We start from the raw sequence: 27,975 nt of genomic DNA on the forward strand, positions 1-27,975 counted from the left end.
TCTCAGACCATGCCTCCTCTGGCCTCCCAGTGGCCTCCCAGTCTTTCAATGGACTGTCCTCAGGGTTCTCTCCTCCGACCCCTTCTCTGTTTTCTTCTCTCTCTATATCCCTCAGCTCCTAGACCCCAGCCCAGGCAAGAGCACCCACCCCCATCATTTCACCCATTGTCTTCAAGATCATAATCTCAAATCTATCTCTCCCAGTTTAAACAACCCTTCTGAGTCTTCCATTTCCAATGGTCTACAGGAGTTGTGACATTTTGACACAGTACTTGGAACCAGAAGCATTAAAAGTGGGTGTGTTCCATGGTAAGTTTATGCTTTTTATTATCAAATATCATTCCCCACCCACATCTCTGACCCTAAGTCCACTGCGTCTTGTGAACAGACCCTTGGAAAGGGGAGAGAAGTGCCTCAATTCACTCATTAGATACATCCAAGCTCAGTGCCAGTCATCCATGACACCCCTTTTCACATGCCGAGCTCAGCACGTGATAGGACTTTTAATAAACCTGTGTTGAAATGAATAAGGATTAGTGCCTCCAGCTGGGGGGTAGGGGGTGGCGGTAAGTGGTGAGCGAACACCAGGGAGCGGTGTTGGAATACTTAGTGGGAGTCCAGAGCCCTCCTTCAGGCAAGGGACACAGAGATCCAAGGGTGGAGGAGATGAATTTGCAAGGGAGAAAGTAAGGCAGGGCTCCCAGCCATGGTGACTGAGACCCTGCAGGACATGGATGTGGGTGAAATCTTCGTCTTCAGCTTGTAGGACTTCCCGTAAAGCCCTGTATAATTAGACCCAGGGAAGGGCAATCAAATGCTAGCCAGTCTTAGCCATCTTATTGACACCTCCTGGGACACCACATCACAGCCAGCCCAGAGCTGCCACCCAGGGACCCCAGCTCACTCCAAATTCTCCCTGCATCTCCAGCCTCCCAGGCCTCTGCATCTGCAGGGGGAACATCTGTGGCTAAAAGCTCTTGGAATAACTCTTGCACTAACATGGTGCTTGACACTTTGCCCATCATCCAGGGAGGTATTACTGTCTCCATTTAACGATAAGGACACTGAGGCTCGGAGATGTCAAATGACCCAGCAAGAGGTGTGTGGTGAGATGTGAACCCAGGCCCCTCTGACTGGGACCTTAGCATCCCCGCTCCAATAAGATGTCTTACGAAGAAGGCTGAAATCCAGACCCAGTTGAGATTCACAGGAAAAGGTACACATGAGATGTTTGATAATGCAGTCCATGCACATATTTGCTGTTCAAAATACATAATTGCACACAACTGGCGCTGAATAAGACACAGTCAATGTTCACAATAGGCTGTTTCAAAGTGCACAGTAAATGTACCTACCAGACGCGTGATGATGATGACAAATGTTACCAGGGAGGGTGTCAAAGGAACATGTTAACACATAGGTGGATTAGCAACCCAATTAGTTGTCATCTAACAAGAAGCAGGGCTCTGGGGACAGGTACACTTGACAGGTAGTGGGTAGGTATGGAGGAGTCATCGGAGAGTGGAGAACTGGGCCAGGAAAGGCAGCAGAGTGGAGAATACGAGCCAGGGGTGGGAGGGTCAGGGTGCCGGGGATGAGAAGGCAAGCCAGGGACCAGGCCAGGGTTTACAGGCCGGCTTTGCCAATGGCTCTGTTTGGCTGAGGCCCCACTACTGGTCAAAGGAATCCCAGCCATGATGGTGATGGTGATGGTGATAATGGTTCCCAATGCACAGCCTCCTCTGAGGCTCTAGTTGGGTGTCAGACCCCTCCTCTCTGTACCCACAGAACCCTGAAATTGCCCTGCCACCTCAGTGTCTGCCTCCCAGGTCACAAAATGATTTCAAACCAGGCAGTCTGACCCAAGGATTGGATGGATGGATGGATGGATGGATGGGAAAATAGGAGGATGGGGAGGCGAAAGGTGATAAGATGTTGCAATGATGGTTACTGTGGTCATTTAAACCCATATTCCAGGATTAGGAGATCAAAGTCTAGCATAGACCCCACCCCAGATCAGGGACCACCATCCCAAAAGCCCAGATCACACATTCTCAGCACCTATGGGCCTTTACTGCCTAAAGGTGAAGGCCATCCTTCAGCGCCCCATCTTCTCACCAGGACACATGACAGTCCCCAGGATAGAGTCATGCATATAGGCAGGATCTAAAAAATTTTTAATTGAACTTGACAAGGAATAATTATTGAGCACCTACTCTGTGCCCAGCACAGTGGTTTGCTGACCAGCTGGCCGGCTGGCTGGCTCCCCCTGGCAGGCTGCCGGCTGGCCAGCCGACTGACAGAACCCCTATCAGCTTACACAGCAGCTGGCGTTTCCTTTCCTGTAAATGCCCTTGTCTCCCTGGATAGAAGGAGAGTATGATGATGACAGGGATGGTCAGAATGATTTGGTTTTATCTCTGATGTGCCCTGCCTGGGGAATTCTCCTTGTCATCAGGTGGTGACAGTTTATGGTTGTGGGTATTTAAACAGCTCAGCTATATGTTTCGATAGGCATCATATAAAGTGATAAACAAGCAGATGAGAGGCGAAAGGGACAGCCTGATCTGTTTGGGAAAAGATTACTTGGGAGATGCTGGCCCAGGCCAAAGAAAAACATTGACATGGGTGTGTTCTCAGGGTGTCCCAGGCATTGATGATGCAGCCAACTCCCTATGGTCACTCCTCTTGAGTCCAAAAGGACAGTCTTGCTGAGTGTGTCCCCTACTATTATGGTTTGGGAAAATAGTTTATTCTCTCATCATCATAAAAATAATACATCTCTATTATAAATATTTAGAGAATTCAGGGAAGTAGAAAAAAAAAGAATCATCTGTTAATCCTTATCCCAAAGAAAACATCATTGATCTTTCCTTCCATCTTTTTTTAAGTATATGTTATTGATTATGTTGTTACAGTAGTCCCAATTTTTATTTCCTTTGCTTCCCTCCGCCCAGCAGCCCCCTTCCCTCCAACAATCCCACCCCCCTTAGTTCATGTCCATGGGTCATGCATATAAATTTTTTGGCTTCACCCTTTCCTATATTATTCTTAACTTCCCCCTGACTATTTTGTACCAACCAATTATGTTTCTTAATCCCTGCACCATTTCCCCATTTCTCCCTCTTCCCCCTCCCAGCTGATAACCCTCCAAATGATGCCCATACCTATGATTCTGTTCTTGTTCTGGTTGTTTGCTTAGTTTGTTTTTGTTTTTATTTTTTAGATTCAGTTGTTGATAGTTGTGAGTTTGTTGTCATTTTAATGTGCATAGTTTTGATCTTCTTTTTCTTAAATGAGTCCCTTTAACGTTTCATATAATAATGGCTTGCTAATGATGAACTCCTTTAGCTTTACTTGTCTGGGAAGCACTTAATCTGCCCTTCCATTCTAAATGATAGCTTTTCTGGATAGAGTAGTCTTGGTTGTAGGTCCTTGCTTTTCATCACCTTGAATACTTCTTATTAGCCCCTTCTTGCCTGCAAAGTTTCTTATGAGAAGTCAGCTGATAGTCTTATAGGCACCTCTTTGTAGGTAACTCTCTGCTTTTCTCTTGCTGCTTTTAAGATTCTCTCTTCCTCTTTAACCTTTGGCATTTTAATTGTGATGTGCCCTGGTGTGGCCCTCTTTGAATCTAGCTTGTTTGGGACTCTGTGCTTCCTGGACTTGTATGTCTATTTCCTTTGCCAAATTGGGGAAGTTTTCCTTCATTATTTTTTCACATAAGCTTTCAATTTCTTGCTCTTCCTCTTCTCCTTCTGGCACCCCTATGATTCGGATGTTGGCACGTTTAAAGTTGTCTCAGAGGTTCCTAAGCCTCTCCTCATTTTTTTCAATTCTTGTTTCCTCATTCTGCATTACTTGACTTTTTTTCTTCCTTATGTTTCAAACCATTGACTTGAACCCCGATTTCCTTCCCTTTACCATTGGTTTTGTGTGGATTTTCCTTCATTTCATTCAGCATAGCTTTCACTTCTTCCATTATGCATTTGCCATACTTAAGCATACCTGTCAAGCCTGTGAGCATCTTTATCACCAGTGTTTTGAACTCTTCATCTGTTAGGTTGGCTATCTCATCATCGCTTAGTTTTCCCATTAGAACCTTGATTCATTCCCTCTTTTGGGCCATACTTCTCCGTCTCCTCATCTTGAGAGGCTCCTGTGTTTGTTTGCCTCTCTGTCTTAGGTAGAGCTGTTGCACCTGTTACATTATGTCATGAGTGGTGGAGCCTTAGGTATTTGTCAGTACAGGGTGACCCATTTCCCCACGTTGTGGTGCTGTGGGGGGGGGGGTCTGAGAGGGAACAATGCCGCTTGCCCAGCACTCGCCCCTTTTCCAGGCATTTCTCGTACTTTCATATGGGACTGGCGCCCCTCTAGCTGCTGCCCTGTCCATCGTTCCCAGAGTAGATGGGTCTGCGGATGTTCTAGGACTGTGGGGGTCCTTTAAACAAGCAGACTCTGCTGAGAGACCGGCAGTTTCTGCCTCTGCCCCAACCCCCACTGGTTTGCACAGTTAGAAGCAATGAGGCTTTATTGTCCCTGGTACTGGAACCATGAGCTGTGCGGTCTGGGAGCGCTCCCCAGGTGTCCCTCTCGACTTTTTAAAATGTTTGACTGCGCTTTCTGCCAGCCTGCCACTGCCAGCACTGCTGCTGCTGCCGCCGCCGCTGCCACCACCACACCGCGTCCTCTCCGCCCCAGCTCCGCCCCTCCTACCTGTCTGGGTGAGTATTTCTTCTTTACATCTTTGTTTGTTGGACTTCCATGCAGCTTGATTTTCTGGAACTTCTGGTTGTCTCTAGTTTTGAGGTAGTTGTATTCCTTCTTAGTTGTGGAGGGAGATGCAGCATGTCTGTCTACGCCTCCATCTTGGCCGGAAGTCCTCTCTTCCATCCTCTTATTTTTTCATATATATTTGCAAGAGCTGAGACAATAATACTTAATAATAACTAAATCTTTTTCTTAAAGATTTTATTTATTTATTTTCATAGAGATGGGGAGGCGGGGAGAAACATGGTTGCCTCTCACACACCGCCATCCTGGCCCACAACCCAGGCATGTGCCCTGACCAGAATCGAGTGAGTGACTTTTTGGTTCACAGGCTGGCACTCAATCCACTGATCCACACCAGCCAGGGTAAGAATAACTAAACCTTAACACATACATACTAGCCATTGTTCTAAGTGCTTTATGTGTATTCATTCATTTAACCTTCCCTATGATTATGCCTGTTTTACAATTGAGAAAACGGAGGCACAGAGAGGTTGGCTTGCCTAGGTTCACAGCCACTAAGCAGCAGAGCCAGGACTCAGACAGTTCCCCAGCTCTGTTCTCCTACCATAGGCCCAACTAATATCCCCTTGTTTGCCTTGAGCGTATGAGAAATGCACTTTCCCACATCAGTGCACCAACTGCAGAAGCCTTATTTTGAATAGTTGCTAAATATTCTATGCAGGTGCACTACAGTTTACTTAGTCATTCCCCTATTTTGCATATCTTTTTCCCAAATTTTCAGTGTTCTGTACCATCACCAGCACAGTGGTGAACAACCCTTCATGAAAGAAAGCCCCTGCCTCGGGCTGTTTTCCTTCCAGAGACTAGGTTTACCCTCACCCACCCCGTCACTGCCACACAAAGCTAGGACTAGAAAGCAATGACTCCTAGCCCCCAACTCTCCATGTGACACATCCTCCTCCCCACCAAGACAGAAAGCCTGGAATCAGGACTCCGAGGAGGCCTGCCTCAGTCGAGACTTGGGAACAGGGCACCTGTCCCCATGGCCACCTGGGCCTCACACCTAATCTCTCCCAGCCTCGTTTTCTTCCTTGTAAAATGGAAACACCAATGCCAACCCTGCCCACCTCAAATGGAAAGTTCTCTGTTAGGATCCAATGACGTAATTGTCATAAAAAGGCTTTGGAAACTGGAAAAGAGCTCTACATATGCGAGAGATTGTTATAATTATTATATTAATTCCACAGCATCCCCTGAGGAGCTGCGGCATGATGAGCATCGGTGTGACAACTGGGGGACATGGGGACCAGCAAGGAGCTCCAATGCTGCCCAAGAAACAAACACAATCTGATGAAGGAGGACAGACCAGCAATGGCCCGTGTAGGATGAGCGCTGGGACAGAGGGCAGCATCAGGGCTATGGGGGCCTAAGTGAGGGGCCTCGCTCAGGTGGAGGAGACTCAGTGAAGGCTTCCTGGAGGAAGTGACAGGTCAGCTGAAATCTGGAGGAGAAGGAGGATTTGGCTAGATGGAAAGGGGTGAGAGGCTGAGAGAACAGCACACACAAGAGTGCGGAAGCATAAAAAGAGCAACATCCTGGAAGGAACAGCATGGCCAGGGCAGAGCAGGTTGATAGAGAATTGGAAACAGAAGAGACTCGCAGTGTAGACCACACCCGCATCTGCTCTATTACTGCCACCGATCCAGCACCTGTTTAGCAAACGGGAGTGGGGCGCACAACTCTTTCCCAGGAAGGCAACTTCACCAGGCACATTCGTGGAGCAGCATCGCCCACTTTACAGTCTAAAGGACCCACAGAGATGGGTGGGTGGGGCTGTGCTTCCTAGAACAGTACAGGGCAGTCTTTAGAGGCCTCCCCCCAAGCCTCTGCCCACCCCCTGACCCCCCCGTTCCTCGAATCTGGCTCCATTGCACCCCAGCCGGATGGACTACCCCAAGCTCAAAGTTGATGAATCTCCAAGAAGCTCAGGGAAAGCAGTATCCTATCATCGTTACTGCCTTTAAATCCTTCCAGCAATTTTCCGAGGCCTGAGTTCATGGTTCCATTTCACAGATGAGGGTCGGAAAAATGAAATAATGAATGGGCCCCTGGTCACTCATGGAATGTGTGCCTTGGGTTCAGGTTAACGTGAGCGTCAGAGAGGCCGGGCTTGCAGCCTCTCCATTGGTGACAAATGACCACTTCTTGGGACCTCCTCTTCACACCTGTCCATGGGGTGACAATAATGCCTCTCCCTGTGTGGTGACCAAGGGGCCTGGCTGAGATGTGTGCCTAAAGCATGCAGTGTGTAGACTGCACAGCAGCTCAGTGATTATCTAGCACTGTGCCTGACTCTCCCCACGTGCCCTGCAAGGACCCACTTTCCTAAGATCTGGACTAAAGTTGGATTAAATACGAACTCTCTCTGCCCTACTAGTGTGGCTCAGTGGATTGAGTGCTGACCTGTGAACCAAAAGGTCACCAGTTTGATTCCCAGTCAGGGCACATGCCTGAGTTGAGGGCAAGGTCCCCAGCTGGGGGGCATGTGGAGGCAATCGATTGATGTATCTCTTGTGTATCAAGGTTTCTCTCCCTTTCTTTCTTTCTAAAAATAAATAAATAAATTCTTTTTTTTTTTTTTTAATGGGAACTCTCTCTGCATTCACAAGTCCAATCAAAGACACATTCTTGTGTTGACTGCATTTGCTCAGAGTCCAAGATGACAGTCCTTCCAACTCCAGGGAGACCTACAGCCTTGGCCAGCGTGGCTCTGTTGGTTGGAGTGTCATCCTGTTGCCAAAAGGTTGCAGGTTTGATTCCCAGTCAGGGCACATGTCTAGGTTGTGGGTTTGATCCACAGTCGGACATGTACGGGAGGCACCAGCTGATGCTTCTCTCTCACACCATCAACGTTTCTCTCTCTCACTTCCTCCCTCTCTAAAAGCAATGAAAAAATATATCCTCCGGTGAGGATTTCTTAAAAATGCCCCACATGAGGTCCCTTTCTGCCAGTGGTGGGCACAGAGTGAGGCTGCAGTGGCCCAGAGAAACCACGGAGGGACTTTCCAGAGGCCGTGGCCAGAAAGCAAAGGGATGCGAGTCCTGCTGTGCCTCCAAACAAGGCCCTCAGCATTGCTGTGTCCCAGTCTCTTCACAATGGCAGGAGTTTCGTGGGCCCACTGAAGTCCATGGGAGAGGGGGGTATGTATTTCCCCAACAAATGCAGGGTGGGGCAAACATAGGTTTATAGTCATTTGTTCATCTGGAAAACAATATAATGATTAATAAATAATAATACAAGAATAAACTCTGTTTCACATACTCAGCACTGTAAACCTATGTTTGCCCCATGCTGAATTTATTTAGACACTGTTCCAGGTGCTGGAGAGAGAGCAAAAAACAAGACCATGCTCTGGGGAAGCTTCCATCTTCTTGTGACTCTGTTTCCCCATTTGTTAAGTGGAGGTTATTATAGTCTTGCTTTGTGAAATTGTAAGAATTAAGTAAATTAATATCTGTAAAGAACTTAGTATGGGGCCGGGCACCTAAGAAATGGCCCCACAAACTTTATGGTTATCAGGAGTAGTATTACTCTTCACTGTGTTATAAGGATTGGGTGGATCACACATGTAAAGTAGTGAGGGTGTGACCAGCCTCCAGTAAGCATGAAAAAAATGACAGCTATTTCCTCAAAGGTTAGCCAATAGAGTCAGCCCATTTCAGGGAAGAGGGAATCAAGGCATGAAAGTGACTTGCCCCAAATCTCCCTTTGGTTCATGGTAAAGGCTCTTGAACACACGCTAACCAAGAGTTCTCAACCTTGGCACATGTGGGGCTGGATCGTTCCGTGGGGGGTGGGGGGTGGCCCGGGGGGGCCCGCCCTGTACACCATTGGAGGTTCAGCAGCATCTCTGAATTCTGCCCACCAGATGCCAATAACTCTACCCTCCTCCCCACAATGTGACAACCAGGAATGTCTCCAGACATGTCCCCTGGAGGGCAAAAGTTGAAAAGCACTGCTCTAAACTGACCCTTGAGCTTGTATTTCAAGAACTTCCAGGATCTGACCTGAAGCGCCCTCCCCTCCAAGCGTGGCAGCCCCAGAAACACCTTCCAGCCACAACCTGAGGACCTAACCTTTCTCAAGCAAAGCCCTAAATTGCTAGCCTCTGTCCACCATCTTCCCTACACCAAGACTGTCCCTCCCACTCCACGAACCAATTCCAAGGCCCAGCTGAAGTCCCACCTGCTTACAGAACGGTCTCTGCCCCAGAACTCACGATCTTGTGCCCAGCCCTCCATCCTGCATCATCATTAGTCAGAAACGTCTCTGTCCTTGGCTGTTCCCTGTCCCCCTCCACCCCGATTCCAGACCGAAGCGACTTGAGGGCAGGGGCTGTGCGAACTCACCCGTGCGTCCCCAGCACCTAGCACAGGGCCAGGCACACAGGGCTGGCTCATTGCTCTGTGCATATGGCATGTCAGAGACGTGACTGGCGCCCAAGCAGCCTCTTGAGGAGCCCGTAAAAGGCCCTCGGGATGGCAACAAGGGATGGGGTTAGAACCGGTGAAGAGTGTGAGCCAGACTTGGGCTGTTTCCCCTTCTGGCTTCTTCTGGACCAAGGACAGGTTATTTTAAACCCTGTCGGCCTCAGTTTCTTTATAGGGACAATAGAGTGTCCTTGATCGGCAAGAGCGCTGTGAGAACGAACAAGCGATCCTGGCCCCTCATGCAGTGCTCCCTCTGGTTGCAGGACGCCCCTGCCCGAGTTCCCCTGGGGCCTGACAAGGGAACATCTTGGACCGAGGGGCTGCGGCAAACCAGGATATGCACGCCGCGGGGGACAGGGAGGGCGGAGGCAGGCGGGGAGACCGCTGGGGAGGCCGCCAGACACAGTAAATAATTCACGCAGATGAACTGGAGATACGCGCGGCTTCGCCGGGGATTGGGTTCAGGTCCGAGGAGGCTCCGACGGCTGCAGGGGACTGGCGGCCTCCCCTGTCTGCGAGGGGAGCTTTCGTGCGGCTCCGTCTGCCAGGAAAACGCGGCCCCAGGTGCCGCCGGCTGCGGCCACTCCCTGTCATTGGCGGGAGCTCCCCGGAACTGCCCCGCGGGGCAACCGCCCCGGCCCGCCGCCTCCGCCCAGCCGTCCCCATGGCAACTGCTGGCCCGGTCCAGGGTTCACGGCCAACCGGATCCTCAGCCTCCCCTCCCCCTCCCCCCCCCCCCCCCCCCCCCCGGGAGAAAGGGCGGTTTAGGCTCAGAACCCTGCGCTCTCAGAGCTGCCAGAAGCAGTAGGAAGCGGGCGAGTCCCAGACCCCTTCCTTCCCTGCATGGAAGCCGTTGAAGCATGGGACTGTCGGGTCGGCATCCCTGGGTTTCAGTCCCAGCTCCACTTTATAGCTGCGCGACCAGAGGCAGGTGACTGCACTGCTCTGTGCCTCAGTGTCCCGTATCTGTAAAATGAGGGTGATAATAATGCTGGTAACCTCCTCATAGGGTTCTTGTGAAAATGAAATGAATGCAAAGAGTGTAGAACAGTTACTAGCTTATAGCAAGCACCTGATCAATATTATTTTCCATATTGGAAAATAGGGCCCCAGAGAGGCAAAATACCTGCCGCGGTGACATTCACACAGGGTGCTAGGGCACACGTGGGAGTGGAATCCATTCTGATACACTCACCGTGAAGGCTGGTGGCTTCTATCAGGGTTTCCCCTTTCCTGGCCACTGGAAACTTCACTGTCATTGAATGGTCGATGACCAGGCCGTGAGGTCCCTGAAAGTCAGAAAAGGCCTGTCCCCTGAGTGTCCACCCCATCCCACACCTGACAGATGAGTCCTTGAATGAATATGGATTTTATTAATTAATTAGTTCAACACCCAAGCCAAACTCTGTAAGCCCTGAGCCACCCACTCTGTGCCTTACAGGACACCCCTTTCTCTGACAATTTCCTGTCCTGTCTGCCCCCCACCCCAACCGCCCCCATCACCACCGTTAGGATTTCTCATGGCACTTTTCCCGGTTTGTTCTTCCCTTCAGCCTGCCCTTCCTGACCTCCCTTCCCCTTTAGTGACCTTTTGTCTTCAAAACAGCTGTTTCTAGGTCAAGGACCTTCCTGAAGCCCATGGGTGTGCACTGCCCCGGGTTAAGAACAAACCCTCCCATGTGAGAGGTAACAAGATAAACCAAACCTTCATCCCAGAAAGAGGGGCAGGGTGGGGGACCAGTGTGGGCAAGGTGGGGTTTCCTGGGCTCTTGGTACCACTGGAGAGGTAGCTGGGGCTGGAGGACACTGGCCCTCTATCCCAGGGGGCCACCCCACAAGCTCCAGCCCAGCTGCCAGGTTTCCCTGGATACAGCTCTGTCTCCAAGGATTTATTTTTGCACATGGTTTGGGAGAATCTCTGTTGTTGGAATAACGACAACCCTTTTTCCCCTCTCCTTCCCTCCAATAGGCAGATTTTATAAACCAGAGCAGCTGCCTGAAGGTTTCCAAGAGAAAATTCTGCACAGTTTCTAAGCAGAGTGACAGCTCCCGTCTACAGGAAGTTGCTTTTATTAAGGTTTTTTTTTTTTTTAATCCCCTCCCCCCGCCTCTCTCTTTCGTAAGGTTCCATCTATGGGTCATCATCAGGCAGTCACTTGGGCTTTGTGGGCATTTTTGTTTCCCCCCCGTTGGCCTGGAACTCGCGATTACATCTAAACCACAGTGGCTTGCCCAACGCAGAGGCAAAGTTGAACTGCCAAAAAGTGGGTCACTCCCATCACTTGGGCAGAAGATTTCCAAGTAATTTATAGAGAGTCCCGCCCCCCTCAAAGAGAGGGAGCCTAACTCCCCCCTCTTTAAGTGGGCTGAACATAATAATTCCCTTCCAGAGAAGACAGTGTGGAAAGGGGTGAGGGAGAGTGACTTTGCAGTGAAGAAACGTGACTGACTCCCTCAGCCGGATGGGCGATCAAGGTCAACATCAACAGCGATAAATCATGTTGATAGCCTGTATCCTTGACACGATGTGACAAGAATGACCCTTTACCTCCATGATCTTCCTCCCAAAACCCATAACTCCAGTCAAACCATGAGAAAAACCCCAGACAAACCGCAGTGTAGGGGAAAACACCTGACCAGTATTCCACCAAAAGCAAGAAGAGTCTGAGAGACTATCTCAGTCAAGGTGTGCCTAAGGAAACACAGTGACGAAAAGTCATGTATTCTGGGTGGAATCCTGGAACAGGAAAAGGACAGCAGATAAAAAACGAGTGAAATCTAAATGAAACGTGGAGTTCAGTTCATAGTAATGTGCCTTTGTTGTGAACAATGGACCATAGTGATATCAGATGTGAATAGGAGAAACTGGGTCAAGGGTAGATGTGCTACCCTCACAACTTTTCTGTAAATCTAACACTATTCTAAAGTAAAAGGTTATTTTTTTAAAGTGGCTCTTGTGTTTGTATTTCAGGCAATCCCAAGACCCAGATCACTTTGGTTTTCTGTTTTTGCTACATTAAGGATCTGAGCTGCTAACTTTGGGAGGATCCAAACCCCAAGCTCCCAAACTCATTTCAAGGGGAACTATCATCATTTTCAAACCAGAGAAAACTCTTGTTTCCTCACCATTGCGTACCCAGTGAGCCTGGAACAGGCTCTTCTGTAAAAGGAGGGGATCCAAGCAGAAGGCCAATCTCCTCTCTTCCTAGGGCACAAAGTCATACCTGCCAGTCTCCATCCAAAAGAGGGAAGACTTCAGACAATCTGGTTAAAAGGGAAGGGAGACTTGTCCTGACGCTGCTTTGGAGACAAAGCACACAGATTTACCTAGGATTGGACTTGCTGGGGGCTTTGGGGGGCTGATGGAAATAATGAGAAGCAAGCTGACTCCTCCATTCCCCACCCCCGCCCCCCACGACGATGCCTCCACTGCCCTTAGTACCCTCAGGCTGCCACAGACCATCTGCGAAGAAGCTTTGTGCATCCAGAACTGTTTGCTAGGTCTTGAAAGTCCATCACCTGGCACACAGTGGGCACTTCACCTTTGTTCGTATTGATGGCTACCATTTATTATGCACCAGACCCTATGCTGGGGAGGAGGAAGGGGGTCCTGTTTCATTGTGTGGTAGACATTTTGTCATCCCTGTTTTACAGAGGCCCACAGAGCTTGAGAAACTGGCCCCAAGTCATAACTAGAAAGCATTGCAGAGAAGTTTCCAATCCAAGTCGCCTAAGTCCTAAATTCGTGCCCTTTACTCTTGCACCAGCCACCCGAATGTCTGCCCCTTTCTGCCGGGCCCTTGGGGCCCCAGAATTCACTGCCTGCTGTCTGCAGAGGCACCCCAAGCTCACTCCTCCAATCTGTGGCCTCCAGACAGCAGTAATTTTCTAGTCTTTTTCTTTTAAAACTTAATTTGCCAATTTCCCCCTTGGAGGTGCTTTTTGATATTCCTTCAGGCTGTCAGCCTGGACAGGCCACAGAAGCAGAATCCAAAGAGATGGATGCTTATTACAAGCATTCAATTAGTGGAGTTTGAATAATGCAGCCCCGGGTGCTCCATCCGTGCATGGAGACTGAGACAGCCTCCCCCACCTCTGACTATTAATGGCCTTTTTCATATTTATTGCTACCTAACCAGATATCCTGCACTTGGTATAATTTGATAACTGCCCAGTCCCCAAAGTGCCTTCTCAACAAATGTTTACCCCAATGTTAGAGTGGATTTATAAGATTTATATTCCTTTTGCTGAGTGGAGTCCTCAGGAAAGGCAGGCTCTGTCTTCCTGGGCAGAGAAACCAGCCTTGGCTGACAGGGTGGCCTCCAGCAGGAACATTTTAATACATCACTTATTAAAATGGACCTGGAGCCTTGGCCAAGGGCTCCCACGCTCCCCCCTTCCCAGCAGAGGGCAGCTCTGGGCCTTAGCTGACCACATCCAAGCCCTGCCTCCCTCTGACCCCTTACGCAGTTGTCTGCTGTGCAGAATAGCAGGAGAGCCCAGCCTCAAAACAACAAACCGACAAAAGAATCTTTAAGGCCAAAGGACAGTGGCTGCAGCTGGGATGAGATGGCTCAGCATCCCGATCCTGCAGCTTGGGCTCTGGGTTTGAGTTCTGTTCCAGCAACTTAGTAGCTGAGTGACCTCATACAAGTTACTTAATGTCTCTGAGACCTGGCTTCTGCACGATCCAGCTTAACAATGCCTACTTCATAGGGCTGCTATGAGTGGGGCAAACAGTAAAGGCTTAATTAATGTGGATGTGGTGGCGTCCTTTTAGCCCTTCTAGGGTGTCAATTTCCTCACACTAAATGGAGCTCAGGGTGGTGGGTTTCCAGGGTTGCTGGGCTAATCATGTGAGACCAAAGGGAAAGCACTTTGAAACTGTGCAGTGCTTTGATTAGGTAAGCAGTCATCACCCCCGGGGTGTGAATACATCTGTGTCTTCTGAAAGAAGCTTTCCATAAGGCTCCTTACCCATCTTGGCAGATCGGTGGCACATAGAAGGTGGGCTCAGCCCCTAACTCTCTGCGAGGCAGCCCTCGGCCTTCTCATGGGAAAAGCTGGGCTCCGTGAGGCTAAAGGCCCATTAGCTCTGAAATGCTGGGATTCCCTAGGGTCAGCAGGGAGCAGAGCCAGGTTCCGGGACAGGGTCATTCGCCTGGGAAAATCAAGCTGGCATTCCCAAATCATCCTGTCGGCACTGCTAGTGCCAGCTTGCTCACCATTCCTAATGGTGACTGATGGGATGAGGAGCTCTCTGCTGGGTCCTCCAGAACCGTGGGCCTCCATTGCCTGGGAAGGAAGATGAGACATCACCCCCCCCCCCCCACAGGCCTTCTGGAGCCCCTCTTCCTCTCCCCCCCACCCCCACCCCAGGGCCTGTCTTACCTGATGTCTGAGTCACAGGCAGGCTCTTGTCACTGTGAGCTGTGTTGTGACTCCCAGGCTGACAGTTTTACAACAAACACATTAAAAGCTCCTGGCAGTGGGGCTCCTGGATATGGAACAGTCCCGGAGAAAACACTCTCCCGGCCTTTCTTCAGCCAAAATCCTTCTCCCAACTCCTCCCGCAGGGGACTGCTCCACCACCATTAACTGCCCTAAACACAAGTAGGGGCTGAGATTTTTTTTTTTTTTTTTTTTTTAATAAGGAGACTTTTTGAGCCGTGATTGCAGGAAAGCTGCTGAATGAGGAAGCCTGAGACATCCCAGGCAATGGGCCCCAGAGAACCAGGCCCATCCCTAAAGCACGGACCTGTGAATTCAGGAAGGGGAACGGGGGTGGGAGGTGGGGCAGGGGGTGGGGTCTAGCTCTTCCCCTGCCGTGCCTCAGCAGACAGGTGACCCTCAGTAAAGGATTATATGAACATATGATCCTGAGCGCTAGATGTACTGGGTGTTGTTAATCCTCCCCACAACTCTGTAGGTGGGAGCTGCATTATCCTCACTCAGATTTGGGAACAGGCTTAAAGAAGTGAGGGAGCTGGGATTTGAATCCAAGTCAGTCGGCCTCCACACATTGCTCTGAACAAGACTGACTGACCACTTCCCAACACACCAATCTCAGGGAAGCAGGAAGAGCCCAGTGATAATCCACATTGAACAGACTTGCCCCTGGGGGTGGCCTTGCCACTCTAGCTTGTCTTCCCTACCATCTGAGCTCTGCCACAGTGCCCTCCCCTTTGCCTTTTTGCTTCACAGACCGGAGCTACCCCTCGCTCCTTCCTGTCTGCAACCAACAGGCAAAGAGAGCAAGTCGTCCTGAACCAAAGCTGAGAAAAAAGAGGCATGAGACACAGGAACAGTTCTTTTATTGTACTGTACATCGGAGAAATAGCCCTGTGTGCTGGTTAAAGGTGCAACATACAGAATTTCGAATGAAGAAAAGAGGACCAGGGAAGGGAAGGGAAGAAACCTCTCGAGGTTCGAAGTTGCAAACAAAAAAATGGTAAAAGATTTCCTCACGCAAGAGGCATTTTTGCAAATATCATGCAAAACAGGCAGCTGGTGTGCCTTAAGAGAACCCCTATAAATAACAGAAAAGACACTCCAAGCATTCCTTTACGTGGACTCAGAGCACAGGGAAAAAGAAAAGAAACCAAAATGCCTTTTGGCATTTCAAGATATTTGGCACTCTTGTGATTACATTTTTTTTTTTTACAGTCCATTAAAGAGAATAAACTGACACAATATTAGAGGAAAAAACAGGCTGCTCACACAACAGACTGCAGAGAGAGGTTAGAAAAAGCTCAAGCATTTTTTTCTTTGTGTTTTTTTTTACGGTTTTTCTTTCCTGACATATAAAATATGTCCATTTGCATTAACTTGGGCAAATAGCTTGCAGCAACAAAGAAACACAAGCTTTACAATTCATTTTAAAATAAAACAAGGATTCTTTCTATGTAACATTCCTTAGAAAAGTTCTCATATTATTTTAAACACATTCCTGATAACTTTGAAAGATGACCAAAATAAAACAGAATATTATCTATACAGATCATTTTCTGGGCTTTTTTTGTTTGTTTTTTGTACGTCCAAGGAGAGCAACATTTAAAAAAAACAGCTTAACAGCATTTCACATCCAAGTGCACAGAATAATTTTTGCAGGATTAAATAATGTAAACATTGGAAACAGCCAAATCAGCAAAGAATGGCAACACCTCAGACCACCGGTGTGGCCACTTCATTATTTAAGTGGTTCAAAACCCAGATCTGTAATTGCACAATATTAACTGTATATAAAAAGAAATAGATATTAATTTCGACAAGTAGCTGCAACTGAGACTTTATTTCTTTATATGTGTGTATATAGTGATTGTTATTTTTAATTTTTTTTAATTTTTTTATTTTTGCAGAGGAGCCCAGAGCCTTCTCCTCCTCCTCCTCACACCTCATCTGTCTCCCGGCCTGACACGAGATACAGGTTGTTGGTTTCATCGCAGGTCACAAGCTAGTAATAAATTTCAAAGTGCTTTCTCTTTTCATGCTCTTTTTGCCAATAACTATTACCGCCGTTCTTATTCTTATTATCTCCCTTAACTCATTGTCTTTGGGGGAGTTAGACACCAGGAGGTGCCTTGTCTGTCATATTTTTCAGCACGTCATCAATTCTATCATCTTCAATAACAACTGCAAAAAAGAGGGGGAAAAAGGAAAAGTGAGCGCGCCGGGCCTCGCCAGGGGTCTCGGTTAAGCCCGGGAGCAGGGGAGAGACTGGGGAAGGGCTAGGAACCAGGGCTCCTTGGGCGCAGATGCAGCCCCATCCCCTCCAGCCTCTGCCCCAGGTCTCTTCATCTGAACCACTCCCCACACCCCCTGGCTGTGTCCCCGCTCAGTTCTAAGAAAAGGAGACAGAGAGGGCGCAAACCTAGCAGCCCAGACCGCTCCCACCCCACGCACCCCACACCCGAGGCGCATTTATTTAGAAAGAAGGCTCCAGGGCCGAAGAGCCTGCCTCTTCGCCAAGGTCTCGGTGTCTGGGACCCTTGAGGGTGGGTGCTTCGAGAGCCGCACGGGCAGCCAGGACTGGGTGAGGCGCTGCGGGGAGGGAGAGCGACGCCCGGGGCCGGTTCCCACGGCGCGCAGCCGATGGAGGGGTCTGGCCTCGCTTGGGCTTGGCAACCCGCTCCAGCGTGGACTCGTCCTCCCCGCTCTCCCCGCCGCTGCAGAGGTCAGAGCCTCCCCTCTCCGCCCGCCTCTCCGAGCCTGCTTCTGGCTGCGTCTGCCACCCCTCTTGCCGTTGCGACCTAGCCTCGCCTTCCTCAAGTCCTCCCCCAGTCTCTCGGCGCGACGGTCACCTGCCGAGGTCTCTGGGTGTCCCTCCGGGTCTGGGGTGTTGGTCGCCTCCATTGTTTCAGCTGCTTCTCTACCCTCCCCTGACTTGCGTCCCCGCTCGCAGTCTCTCCCGCTCCAGCTCCCACTCCCGAGCTTTGTCTGGGTCTCTGCCCATCCCCGTCCCCACCCCCAACAGGCTCCCTCCATGCGCCTCGGTCTCTCCCGGCTGCTCTCAGTCTCCCTCATTGTCCTCTTGTCCTCGCGCCTCTGGAGCCCCTCTCCGACCCGCTCTGCGTTCCAGTCTCTCCCGGGTTTTTCCGGCTCTCGCGCCGAGCGCCCAGGTTCGGCAAACCCTCTGCCCTCGCCAAGTCACAATGAAAACTCCAAGAGCCCCTCGACTTCCCCGCAGAAATAGGGTCCTCTTTCCACAGTTCCACACGCAGTCCCTTAGGGAGTCCTGGGACTCCACCCCCACCCCCAGTTATAGAGTGAGTGCAGCTGCAACAACACTGCGCAAAAGGGGGGTGGGTTAGAAATCAAAAAGCAAACTTTGGCGCGGGTGGGGTCCCAATATAACCTTTCAGCCCCCGCTGCGGCTAGAAGCCGCCACGCCCCCTGGGTAACCCCACCAGGGACCTGGCTGAGAGAGGGATTCCCACTGCCCAGAGCCGGACCTGCAGTGCGGGATCCCCCAATTCTGCTCAATGGGATTCCTTTGGGTCGGAACGGGCTCCCGGGTGCGGGGGATCCCCGCAAACCTCTGACAGGCCTCAGAGCCCTAAAAAGGGGGTGTCTGGAGAGGAAGCCGCGAACTCACCCCGCTTGCTCCGGCCGATCTGGCCCAGCTTGGGCGGCCGCTTGTTCTGCCCGGCGCCGAAGAAGTTGTTGGTGTCCTGCAGGCGGCAGGAGAAGATCTGGCCCACGTCGCCGCCGTCGCTGTAGGGGCTCAGTTTCTCGTCGCCGTAAGGCAGCACCTCCGACATGGTCGCGTCCGGGGGCTCCGCGGCGGGGCCTCCTCCGCCCGCGTCCCCGCCCGCGGCGGACAGGGTCAGCGGCGCTCGGGCCGGGAGCGGCCGGCCGGGGACGGCCCGCGGGCTGCGGCGGCGGCGGCGGCGGGGACGCCGGCGAGAGGCGGGGGGACACCGCTAGGGCAGGAGCGCGTAGTCCGCCTGAGCGACCCGGCAAGCGCCCGCCGCTGCGCTGCGCTGCGCTCCGGTTCCGCGCGCGAAGGGCTGCTGCTCTGGCAGAGGCAAGCAGGACTCACATCCTCGGCGCGCTCGGGCGCTGGGCGGGAGCCGGGCCGGGCGGTGCGAGAGCCAGGAGGAGGAAGGGTGTCCCGGCGAGCCCTGAGGGCGCGGGGCCGAGGAGGGCTCACTCCGGGGAGCCGGCGGGCCGGTCCTGCGGCGAGTGCGGGCGGCTGCGGCGCAGGTTCGGAGAGGCTGACTGGGGAGCTGAGAGCCGCGGGGAGGCGAGGGGCGGAGGGGGAGGGAAGCGAGGGAGGAGGGAAGGCAGGAGGTGGGTGGGTACCCGGGGGGGAGAGGAGGAGGGGGGAGCCACCGAGAGGGAGACAGGGAGAAAAACAGACCGAGAGAGGGAGGAAGGCAGGGAAATGGACAAAAAAAGAGACCGAAAAGAGAGAAAGAGAGGAAGGAAAGGGGGAGAAGAAGAAAGGGAGGAGGGAACGACTAGATCAGGATCCGAGAGGCACAGGCAAGAGAGAAGATGGAAAGGGAAAGAAAACAGGAGAGAGAGAGAGAGGGGGAGAGAGAGAGGCGGGGAGGGAAGGAGGAGAGCGAGTGGGAGAGGGGAGGAGGCTGGGACTCAGGAGCCGGCCGGCCAGCAAGCTGCAAGCCAGAAATGCCGGCGGCGGCGCGGAGGAGAGGCACGGGAGGAGAGCAGAGGAGGGCGGGGAGGAGGGGACCCGGGCCTCGGGGAGAGATCCCTGGAAGCCGCGCGACGTCACGGGGCCGCGCGGGCCGTCCCAGGCCGCGGCTCGCTTCCTGCCCCCGCCCCCAGCACCCTGCGTCCCGCCCGCTCCGAGGGCCCCCCCAGCTAGCCCCGCCCCGGCCTGGCGGCCTCAGAGAGCCTCCTCCCCCACCTCGTGCCCCTCCCGCCGGGTGTTTACCCGGCCCCAAGCCAGTGAGCTGCGGCTCCGCGTGGGACCCGCCTGTTCCGCCCCCCCCCCCCCGGGGAGCTGGGGGGAGTGGGACTTCGGGGAGCGGGGAGGGGTGCGGGCAGACGACGCACACTTCGGGAAGGACAGGTGGATGCTGTTCTCTCCCTAGAGGCCAGATGCTGGAGCAAAAGGTCGGAGGGCACCAAGGTGACCCGCAGATATGGCCTCCCCTGCCAGTCGCAAACCGGGGAGCCTTTAACCCCCCTTACCCTTGCGCCCCATTTCGGAATTTCAGGGCCTGGCCCCTTGGGCGTCGCACTCCCCCTCCCCCACTCTCTTCGCCCTGGAAGGCCCGGCTCTCTGGCTCCCACGGGGCCTCGGGGTGGAGACGGTGGGGTGGGGGGAGGAAAGGGGCGGCCCCGCCTCTGGGAGGAGAGGGGAGCGCCTCGTTAAGCCGGGCTCGCCCGGGATGCCCGGCTCTCACCGTCGGCTGCTTCAGCCCGTGACGTCTGGGGCCTGCAATCCTCTGCCCTTGGGGACCTCCCTTCCAGCATCAGCCATGAGCCCTGGGGAGAGACTCTGGTTTCTGAGCGGAGAAGCGGGGTCCCTGATGCCAGGAGGGAAAAACCGGGGCAGCCCCAGGGGCCCGGGAGGCGCATCTGCCGAGCAGACAGTAACTCCGAGGGAGAGCGCTTGTTATCCTCGCCCAGAGCCTGCAGCACCTGCTCTCCCCCTGGCGACAGCATTCGCTCAGCATACTGCCATCCCTTGGGGTCACACTACCTGCCCACGGCAAGGTTAGGAAAAACATCTAGGTCGCCCTAGTGAGGTCTCCACTGGCTCAACCTGGGGCCTTGCAAGAGGTCCCATAGTGAAGGAGCATCCTCAGGTTCACTCTCCCCTTCATTCTAGAACTCTGGGTAGGTGGGGTGCTGGAGGGAAAGGGGGTGTTAGTGATATAACATCTGGCAGAGAGGCTGCCTGAAAGGAGCCTGCCCAGCCTCCTCCCCAAACTGATTAAAAAGGTCTCCTGGCCTCCAGAGACCAGACACCTTGGGGGACAGGGGGGTGAAAGGGGCTGAAAAATGGGACACAGAGGCAATGTGGCAGATGGGATGAGGGTGACCTTTGGATTCAGGCCTGGGTTTGAGTGCCAGCCCAGTCATTTGCTAGCTGTGTGACTGAGCAAGTCCTGTCCCCTCTCTGAACTTTCCATAATTTCAGCTGTAAAGTGTTTGTGACAAGTGATCTGCCTGTGTACCTCAGAGGACTGTTATGAAAACAAAGCGTCAGGCCCTTGGAGCCTGACTAAGAGTGGATATGTACTAAGCGTTTAACAAATGGCTTGGAAATTAGTGAGAAAGAACAGTGGCACTTCCTTCATTCCCATTTCAGAGTCATCAGAGCTAGGCAGACCCTGAGAGATGGCCCAGCCCAAAATCTCATTTTCAAGTGGCGAGACTGAAGCCCAGAGAGGGCGAAGGGACTCGCCCCAGACCCCACAGCTTGTCAGTGGCAGAAGCAGCAGGTCTCCAGTCTCCCTTTGCTCCACCCGGCCAGCCCCCTGTCCCCATCCATTAAGGCTTTAAGTGTCTGCTGTGAGGGTAGCACTGGACATTGTGCTACAAGAGAAAACAAACGCCTAACAAGCTGGATGATAAAGGTTCCAAGAAAAAAGCTCGTACATTTGTATCCTGCTTTCTATTTTCCCCCAAAGCATTTTCACATCCATTATTGACCTTGCTTCTCAAAATAAATAGCCTTTGAGGTAGAAAGAGATGTTGCGTCCCTGTTTAACTGATGGAGCGGAAAGAGGATAAGTAACATGCCAAGGTCACAGGCCTTGGATGGGACTTGGAGAAGCCGCTCTCCCAGCTGTGATTCTGGGTGCCTGTGGTGACAGCGTGCTGGGCAGGGGCCACCACACTCGTACCCACCTAGTCCCCTCCTTGCTGCTGAGTTATGAAGCAATTTATGCGTTGCGCGTCTATCACTGTACAGTGCCACTGTACAGAAGGTAAGCAGAAGGGCACAGAGAGGGCAGGCAAACCCCTGCACACACAGCAAGTGAGAGTAAGGACAAAAGCTGGGCTTTACACCCCATCTTTTACATTTACCTGGGCTTGTTCCAACAAGGTCAAAGGTGGCAGCACCATGCCTTCCTCACTCAGTATCCACCTGCTTAGCGAACCACACACTTGTCTCAGGCACATGACACTTTATGGGTAGAAAAGCATTTCCATGGCTATTACCTCCTTAGAGCCTTCCACTCAAGCAGCAAGACTGGGTCAATCAGGCCCCTTTTACAGATGAGGCACCTGCAGGTTGAAAGTGACATCGCCAAGGTCACATGGAAGTTCTGCAAGGGAAGGTAGGAGTGTGTATCCGTGTGGCACGTCTTCATTGCCACCACTCCCGTTGGCTCCATTACACAGGCCTCACTCAATCCCCCATTTCTTTCAGTCTTCGACAGGGCACCCCTTCCTCCTGGAGCCCTCGACCTGGAAGCAGGGCTCCATTCCTGCCTTTCCCACCCCCAGGGGGCTGGCTCGCATGACCAGGCCTGTGTCGAAGAAGCCAGGTCCAGAAGGAGGAATGGACCAAGTAAAGTAGGAGTGGAGGCTGCCTTCCCATGCCCCAGCAAGGCAGCCTGGCAGTACACGGCCTGGTGCAGGAGCCCAGGGTGAAGGGGGCAGCCTCACACCTCCGGCTAGAGCTTTGCAGAATTGAGAATCCCAGGACTGGAGCACCTCCAGGGCTCTGTCAGCACAGTGCAGGTGGGGCAGGAAAAGGGAGGTTCTGCCCCAGGGTGCCAGCGTACAGTGAGCTCAGCCCACGTTAGTTCCCTTTGTTTCCTTCCCCTCCCTCCCGTCCTGATGGGGAAACTGAGGCCCAGGCAGCACCATCAGAGTCCTGGAGAAGAATGTGGCTGTTGGATACCTCAGCCCTGATACGGAGCATCAGCCGGCAGCCCAGGGCAGGATCCCATAGAGGTGGAGCCCTGGGAATCCTGAGCCTTGCTGGGCAGCCTGCACCCCTACCTGTCAGCAGGGAAGGCCAGGAGGGGACCTCCCAGCAGGGGACAGCCACTCTGAGCCCAGGCTGGGTAAAAACCCTTACATCACCACCAACCCTCTCAAATCAGTGACTGGAACTTGGGTGTGGCCAGTTCCCCACCCACCTTGAAAGGCAGGGCCTCTGCCCCCACATCCCCACCCACGACACACAGGCACAAACACACGGTGAGAGAAAGCATGTTGACTGACTAGAGGTGACTCAGACCTAGAGTGAAGGAACAACAAGAGTAGAATCCCTCCTCTTTCCTTCATTCAGCAAACACCTGTTGAGAACTTCCAAGATGACACAGTCCTTCCCCCAGTACAACTCAGGGAATATTGGCTTCTTTATCACCAACACCCTTTCTTTAAACAAAAATCTTACAAGGAACCTCAATATAGAAAACATAGATAAAGGGCAAGCTTCTGGGGAGACAGGGGCTCAGGACTCCACCCGTTGGGTTCCCCATGCTCCTTTGTGGAAAGGGTCTCCAAAGAATGCCCAGAGTGCTGCACAGCTCAGCGTGAAACCACCTCCTATTACAGACGGGGAAACTGAGGCCCAGATGGAGCATGCTAGAACCCAGGCCTTCCACTTCCAGTCTGGATCACACTGGGTCACACTGCACACTTGGAATTCTACGGGGGGCAGCAATGCACAGTCAGAAAAGAAAAGGGATCTTTTTTCAATAATGAAGTTGCTGTGTTTCTTTAAAATAAAATAAATAAGTATGAGGAAAACTTAAGAAAGAGTAAGAGAGCAGCTCTGCCTACAGCCCCCAGCCCAGGAGGAACAGGTGGGAGGCGCTGGGGCCCCATGTCACCCTCAAGAACAATTGCCCCTCTCAGCCCAGGAGACGCCTGGCACCGTGGCACTCTTCTGTGTCCACGTGATTCTAGGGGCAGACAAGGGCGGGTGTGACTTTAGTCCCAGGGACAAATGCTGAAAGCTCAGAAGGTTGGAAATCGTGTCTGGCTCCAAAGCCTGTCCTCTGAATACTTCACCGGGCCTGTCTGATTTCTCCTGTCCAGGGCTCCCAAGGGACCTGAAGTGCCCTAAAGAAAGAGCCCCAGACTTCACCAGAGCAATCAGCTGAGCCAAATCGTAACCCCTGAAGGGAACAAAAGAGATGACCCCCACCACAGTTCAAAAGGGGCCCCACCACCCTCTGATCCCAAACTCTTACTGCCAATCACTATTAGGAGCGTACCATGCCCCAGGATCCTGCCAATGGCCGTATAGGTATCTCCACTCACAATGACCTTAGAAGGTGGCTGTGATCGTCATTTCTGTTTTATGCCATCCATAAGGGCTCTGAAGCCAGTGAAGGTGAGTGACAAGTCCAAAGCTGCATAGCCTAAGGCAGGCAACTAGTCTGACTCAAGGCCAAGTTCTCAACTGTTGGGTGACAGTGCCTCACTGAGGACACCCGGGAGTCAGGAAACCAAGCACAGCCCTCTAGTCTCTGTATTTCGTTTTACCCACAGAACCCAAGGGGAATAGATTAAAGAGTCTTGCAGGTCAAGGACCCCTTTGGGAATCCGATGAATGAGAATCCATCTTTTTCCTTCCCAGACACAGAAAATGGCGTGTCCAATTTCCAGTGGCTCTCTGAAGCCTGGAGATCCCCCAGATGAAGAACACAGGACTGGATCCTATAAATGACAGTCCCCACCGGTGTCCTCCGACAACAGAAAGGCTTTTAATGCCTTTAAGCCCAGAGGTGGGAGAACCAATTGAGGAGGCCCTCACCTTGACTCTCCCCCAAACCTGGGGTCAAGCCCTGAGCAGAGGCATGTGGCCACTAACTGCTGTGGCAGGTTCCACCAAGGGGACTGTGCACAGCTCTGAACCCTTCAGTTTCCATGTGCTTCACATCCATGGATGTGAAGTCATTCGATGTCTGTGATAGGCCTGTGAGATTGGCAGGGCAAAGAAGAGGTACTTTCCCATTTCACAGCGGGGAAAACCAAGCCCTTGGTGAAGAAGATGAGCTGCCCAACTGGAGACAAGCCGGGACCGAGACCCCAGTTCTGCCAACAGACAGCACGTGCTCGGCTCACTGGCCCTGGAGGAGGTAGGTGAAATGAGGGTAAATCAGAAGACCCGCCCCGTTTAACTACTGCTCCGCCCCTTCCTACCTGTGTGATATGAAGGCAGGCACTTCACTCTCTGAGCCAGAATTTCTTTGTGTGTGTGTGTGGGGGGGGGGGTAACCATATCCACCTCAAAGGAATATTGTGAAGATCAGATGAGGTGCTGATGGGGTCACTATGATAAAAGCAGGGGACAGCTCCATGTAGCAAGTCCTAACACCCAAAGCCCTCCAGGGCCGGCAGGGGTGAGGCAGAAGGGCCTTTTCTTCCTGGGACAGGAACTGCCTATGTAACAGCAAGGGTGGAAGACTGAGGAGCAGCCACTGCATGGTCACAGAGGCCCCCCCGTTGCCCTGCCAGGCCCTGGGCTGAGCATGGGATGGGGAAAGGGGGAATCGGTCTGGGAGGGTAGGTGCCAGGCACAGGTGAGAAAGACGTGAGGAGAGACAGACTCACAGAAATAGACAGAATAGCTTCAGAGAGGAGGACAGAGCCACGTGAAGAGGAAGAAACTCTTTCACACACTCAGAGGCAGGAGACAAAGAGGGCAGATGAGAGGCAAAACTGCCAGGTAAAGTGATGTCAACTCCCAGATGCAGCAGAGAAAGGGACAGAGGAGCTTGATGCACAGGAGACAGAACAAAGGCAAAGAAAGACAGGAGCGAGGAGAGGAGAGCAAGGCCAGGCAAGGAGCAGCAGGATTCCTCCACCGAGAAAACACTTCTGGGGAGACAAGCCCAGTCTCTGCCATACCGGATTTTTAAGCACCCTTTGCCAGTGTGAAGTCATTTGGGTATTTTAAGAACATGGGATGCATTATGCATTTCTCATTTCTGTTGAAGAAAATCATAGTTAGTATATTTAAAGACGTGAATGCCTGGAAAAACTACAGGGAGAGAAATGTGGGATTTTTTTTTCCCCCTGAATTTTCTGGGTTTCTCAAAACTTTCACATCTGCACCCAGCTTCCTGGTGAATTGGGCAGAGAAAGGAAAGTACCGGAGAGAAAATTCCTGCCTCCTGCTTCTCCTCTTTGCAGGCTGTGCCTAGGATCGGCAACCCAGGGTCCTCCTCTGCCTCTGCTCTCAGGCCTGCGAGGCCTGTTCCCCATCCCTCAAGGAAAATCGCACGGGTCTTTGGAAGCACAAGCTCCGTTTCTCCTCCCAGTCCTCCAGCCCGTCTCAACCATGGGGGCGCAGCGCCACCTCGAGGCCATAGTGGAGAATGCAGCCTTAGGAGGGATTCCATCACCAGTCCTGGGTGGGGATAGGAAGAAATGAAAATTCCAAACCAATTTACCGCAAGCATGTGTGAAGCCTCACCCTATGAAACACCTTAAATATTAGGGAAGACTGAGAGGGGTGGAATGCCTGCAGTTTTGGCAATTTGGACATCAATATTAGTATGACCACATTTGTACCCCTCTCCCCATTTAGGTTAGAGACCCATGGTGCCTGGCACACTACGTGCTTAATAAATGCTTGTTACACTCACCTGTGGTCTCCAGAGTCACTGCCCAATCCGGGAGGGATCAGGATTTGAGGTGCCTGTGAGGCAATGGCTCTGGCAGGGTCGGAGGGTGAAGGGCAAGAGCTGAGGGCCTGTTAATTTCACCAGGCAGGCCCTCGCCCAGGTCTAGTTGGCCCCTCTGACCCAGGTCCGTGTCACTGGCTCTGCCTCCTGCGCCCCATTCTCAATGAAGCGAAATGCCAGGTCCCTCGGCTAGCATCTGGACAATAAGGCAGCTGCCGGGGAAGTGACTAATGAGAACTCTGGGGAGCAATTCAGGACATCATACATGGAAACTTATCTCATTCAAAATTGATAAGCGAACACTACCTAATTAGAGAGAATGTGCTGAGCTTCCTGGCTTTCTGGGGACGTGGTTCTGAGGCTGTGGCAGGCAGCCAGCTTGAAGAGGGTCCACATCTCTGGGACCAGCAGCTCTGAGGGGGGCCTCAAAACTGCCCTCCCAGGTCTCTCATCCACCTACTATCTCATACACATGCAAAATGTCAGCTGAATGGAGCCCTGGAAATCTTCTCATTCAAATTCCTCCCTTTATAGATGTAACGGAGGCCCAGAGAGGTTAAACCACTCCATTAAGATCACACAGCAGTAGACCAGGACCAGACAGAAAGCCAGCCTTTGGACTCCCAGGCCAGACCATTTACCACCATGCAATGATACTGTCCAGACTTTTCTGTGTTGAGTTCTCAAAGCTCTAGTGAAGTCACTGGACATGGACATTTTTCTACACAATCCATCCATCTTGGCTTCAGGCCCTAAGGAAGGGCCTTCATTCACTCCTTAGAACCAAGTCATGGCCCTCATCTCTGGTCCAAAAACCAACTTCCACAGGCAGCCTTTCAGGATTGTTTATCCCCCTTCCACTCTCCCCATCTATTTCACTTACTAGTTTACTCAATTACTCCGCATACATCCAGTGGTTAAGAGCTTGGGGTCTGGAGTCAGACTTCTTGGGCTTAAACCCTGTCTCTCTCATGTGCCTGGGCAACACTTGACATCTCTGGGCCTTGATCTTTTTTTCTCTAAAGTAAGAATAATACAGACACCTGCCTCAGGCTTAGGATTAAAGAATATCAATCACGTATAGCACTTAGTGAGTCCCTAGCAAAGAGCAAGCACTAAAGTTAAAAAAACTCCAGTTAGTGTCTAGTGACACCCTAAAGTGTCCTGGACAAGAAATAAGATAGTTTGTGCCCTAGACGTGGGCAATATGGTTAAGAGCAGGAATAGGAAGACTATGTTATGGACTCTCAGAGGGGAGGCCCCTACCTAGGCAGGGGGAAGTCAGGAAAGGTTTTCTGCAGGAGACACAGCTGAGCAGCAAAGGGCAAGGCGATGTTAGCAAGGTGGAGGACCAGCCCGGCATGTTTAAGGACCCGCACCACTGTGCTGCTGGAGCCACAGGTGTGAGACAGAGAGGGACGCGGGGACACTTGGAGAGGTGGGGAAGGTCAGGCCACGCACGCTTCACATGCCAAGGAGGAGCCAGGACTTGGGTCTGGAAATGACAGGGAGCCCAGGGAAGGGCTTTAAGCACAGGGACATGGTCAGGGTGGTGTTTTAAGTAGACCGTTCTGGGTTCTGTGGAGTATGTGTTCCCTGCCTGGCTCTCCTCCAGCCGTGATCTACTGCCCTACTGCCCTTGGTTGGTGTATTTTGAAGAGTCAGGGAC

General features: G+C 52.2%; 1 protein-coding gene and 1 long non-coding RNA gene across 2 annotated transcripts; both read right to left on the minus strand.

Moving 5' to 3' along the window:
- Nucleotides 1-15,525: 15,525 nt before the first annotated feature.
- Nucleotides 15,526-19,487, minus strand: CAMK2N1 (calcium/calmodulin dependent protein kinase II inhibitor 1). The gene is made up of 2 exons (XM_090268717.1): nucleotides 18,323-19,487; nucleotides 15,526-16,860 (listed from the first exon to the last, which is right to left on the minus strand). Exons 1-2 carry the CDS (start codon nucleotides 18,486-18,488, stop codon nucleotides 16,790-16,792), a joined length of 237 nt encoding a protein of 78 aa, XP_090124843.1. The 5' UTR covers nucleotides 18,489-19,487; the 3' UTR covers nucleotides 15,526-16,789.
- Nucleotides 19,488-19,738: 251 nt separating this feature from the next.
- Nucleotides 19,739-22,717, minus strand: LOC150014297 (uncharacterized). Its single transcript, XR_016509919.1, has 3 exons — nucleotides 22,663-22,717; nucleotides 21,739-21,939; nucleotides 19,739-20,187 (listed from the first exon to the last, which is right to left on the minus strand). It is a non-coding gene; the product is annotated as an uncharacterized LOC150014297 (long non-coding RNA).
- Between the last annotated feature and the right edge of the window lie 5,258 nt (nucleotides 22,718-27,975).

This window comes from Furipterus horrens, unplaced genomic scaffold, assembly GCF_987537825.1.
Source record: "Furipterus horrens unplaced genomic scaffold, mFurHor1.1.pri manual_scaffold_3, whole genome shotgun sequence".
NCBI classification, from domain to species: domain Eukaryota; kingdom Metazoa; phylum Chordata; class Mammalia; order Chiroptera; family Furipteridae; genus Furipterus; species Furipterus horrens.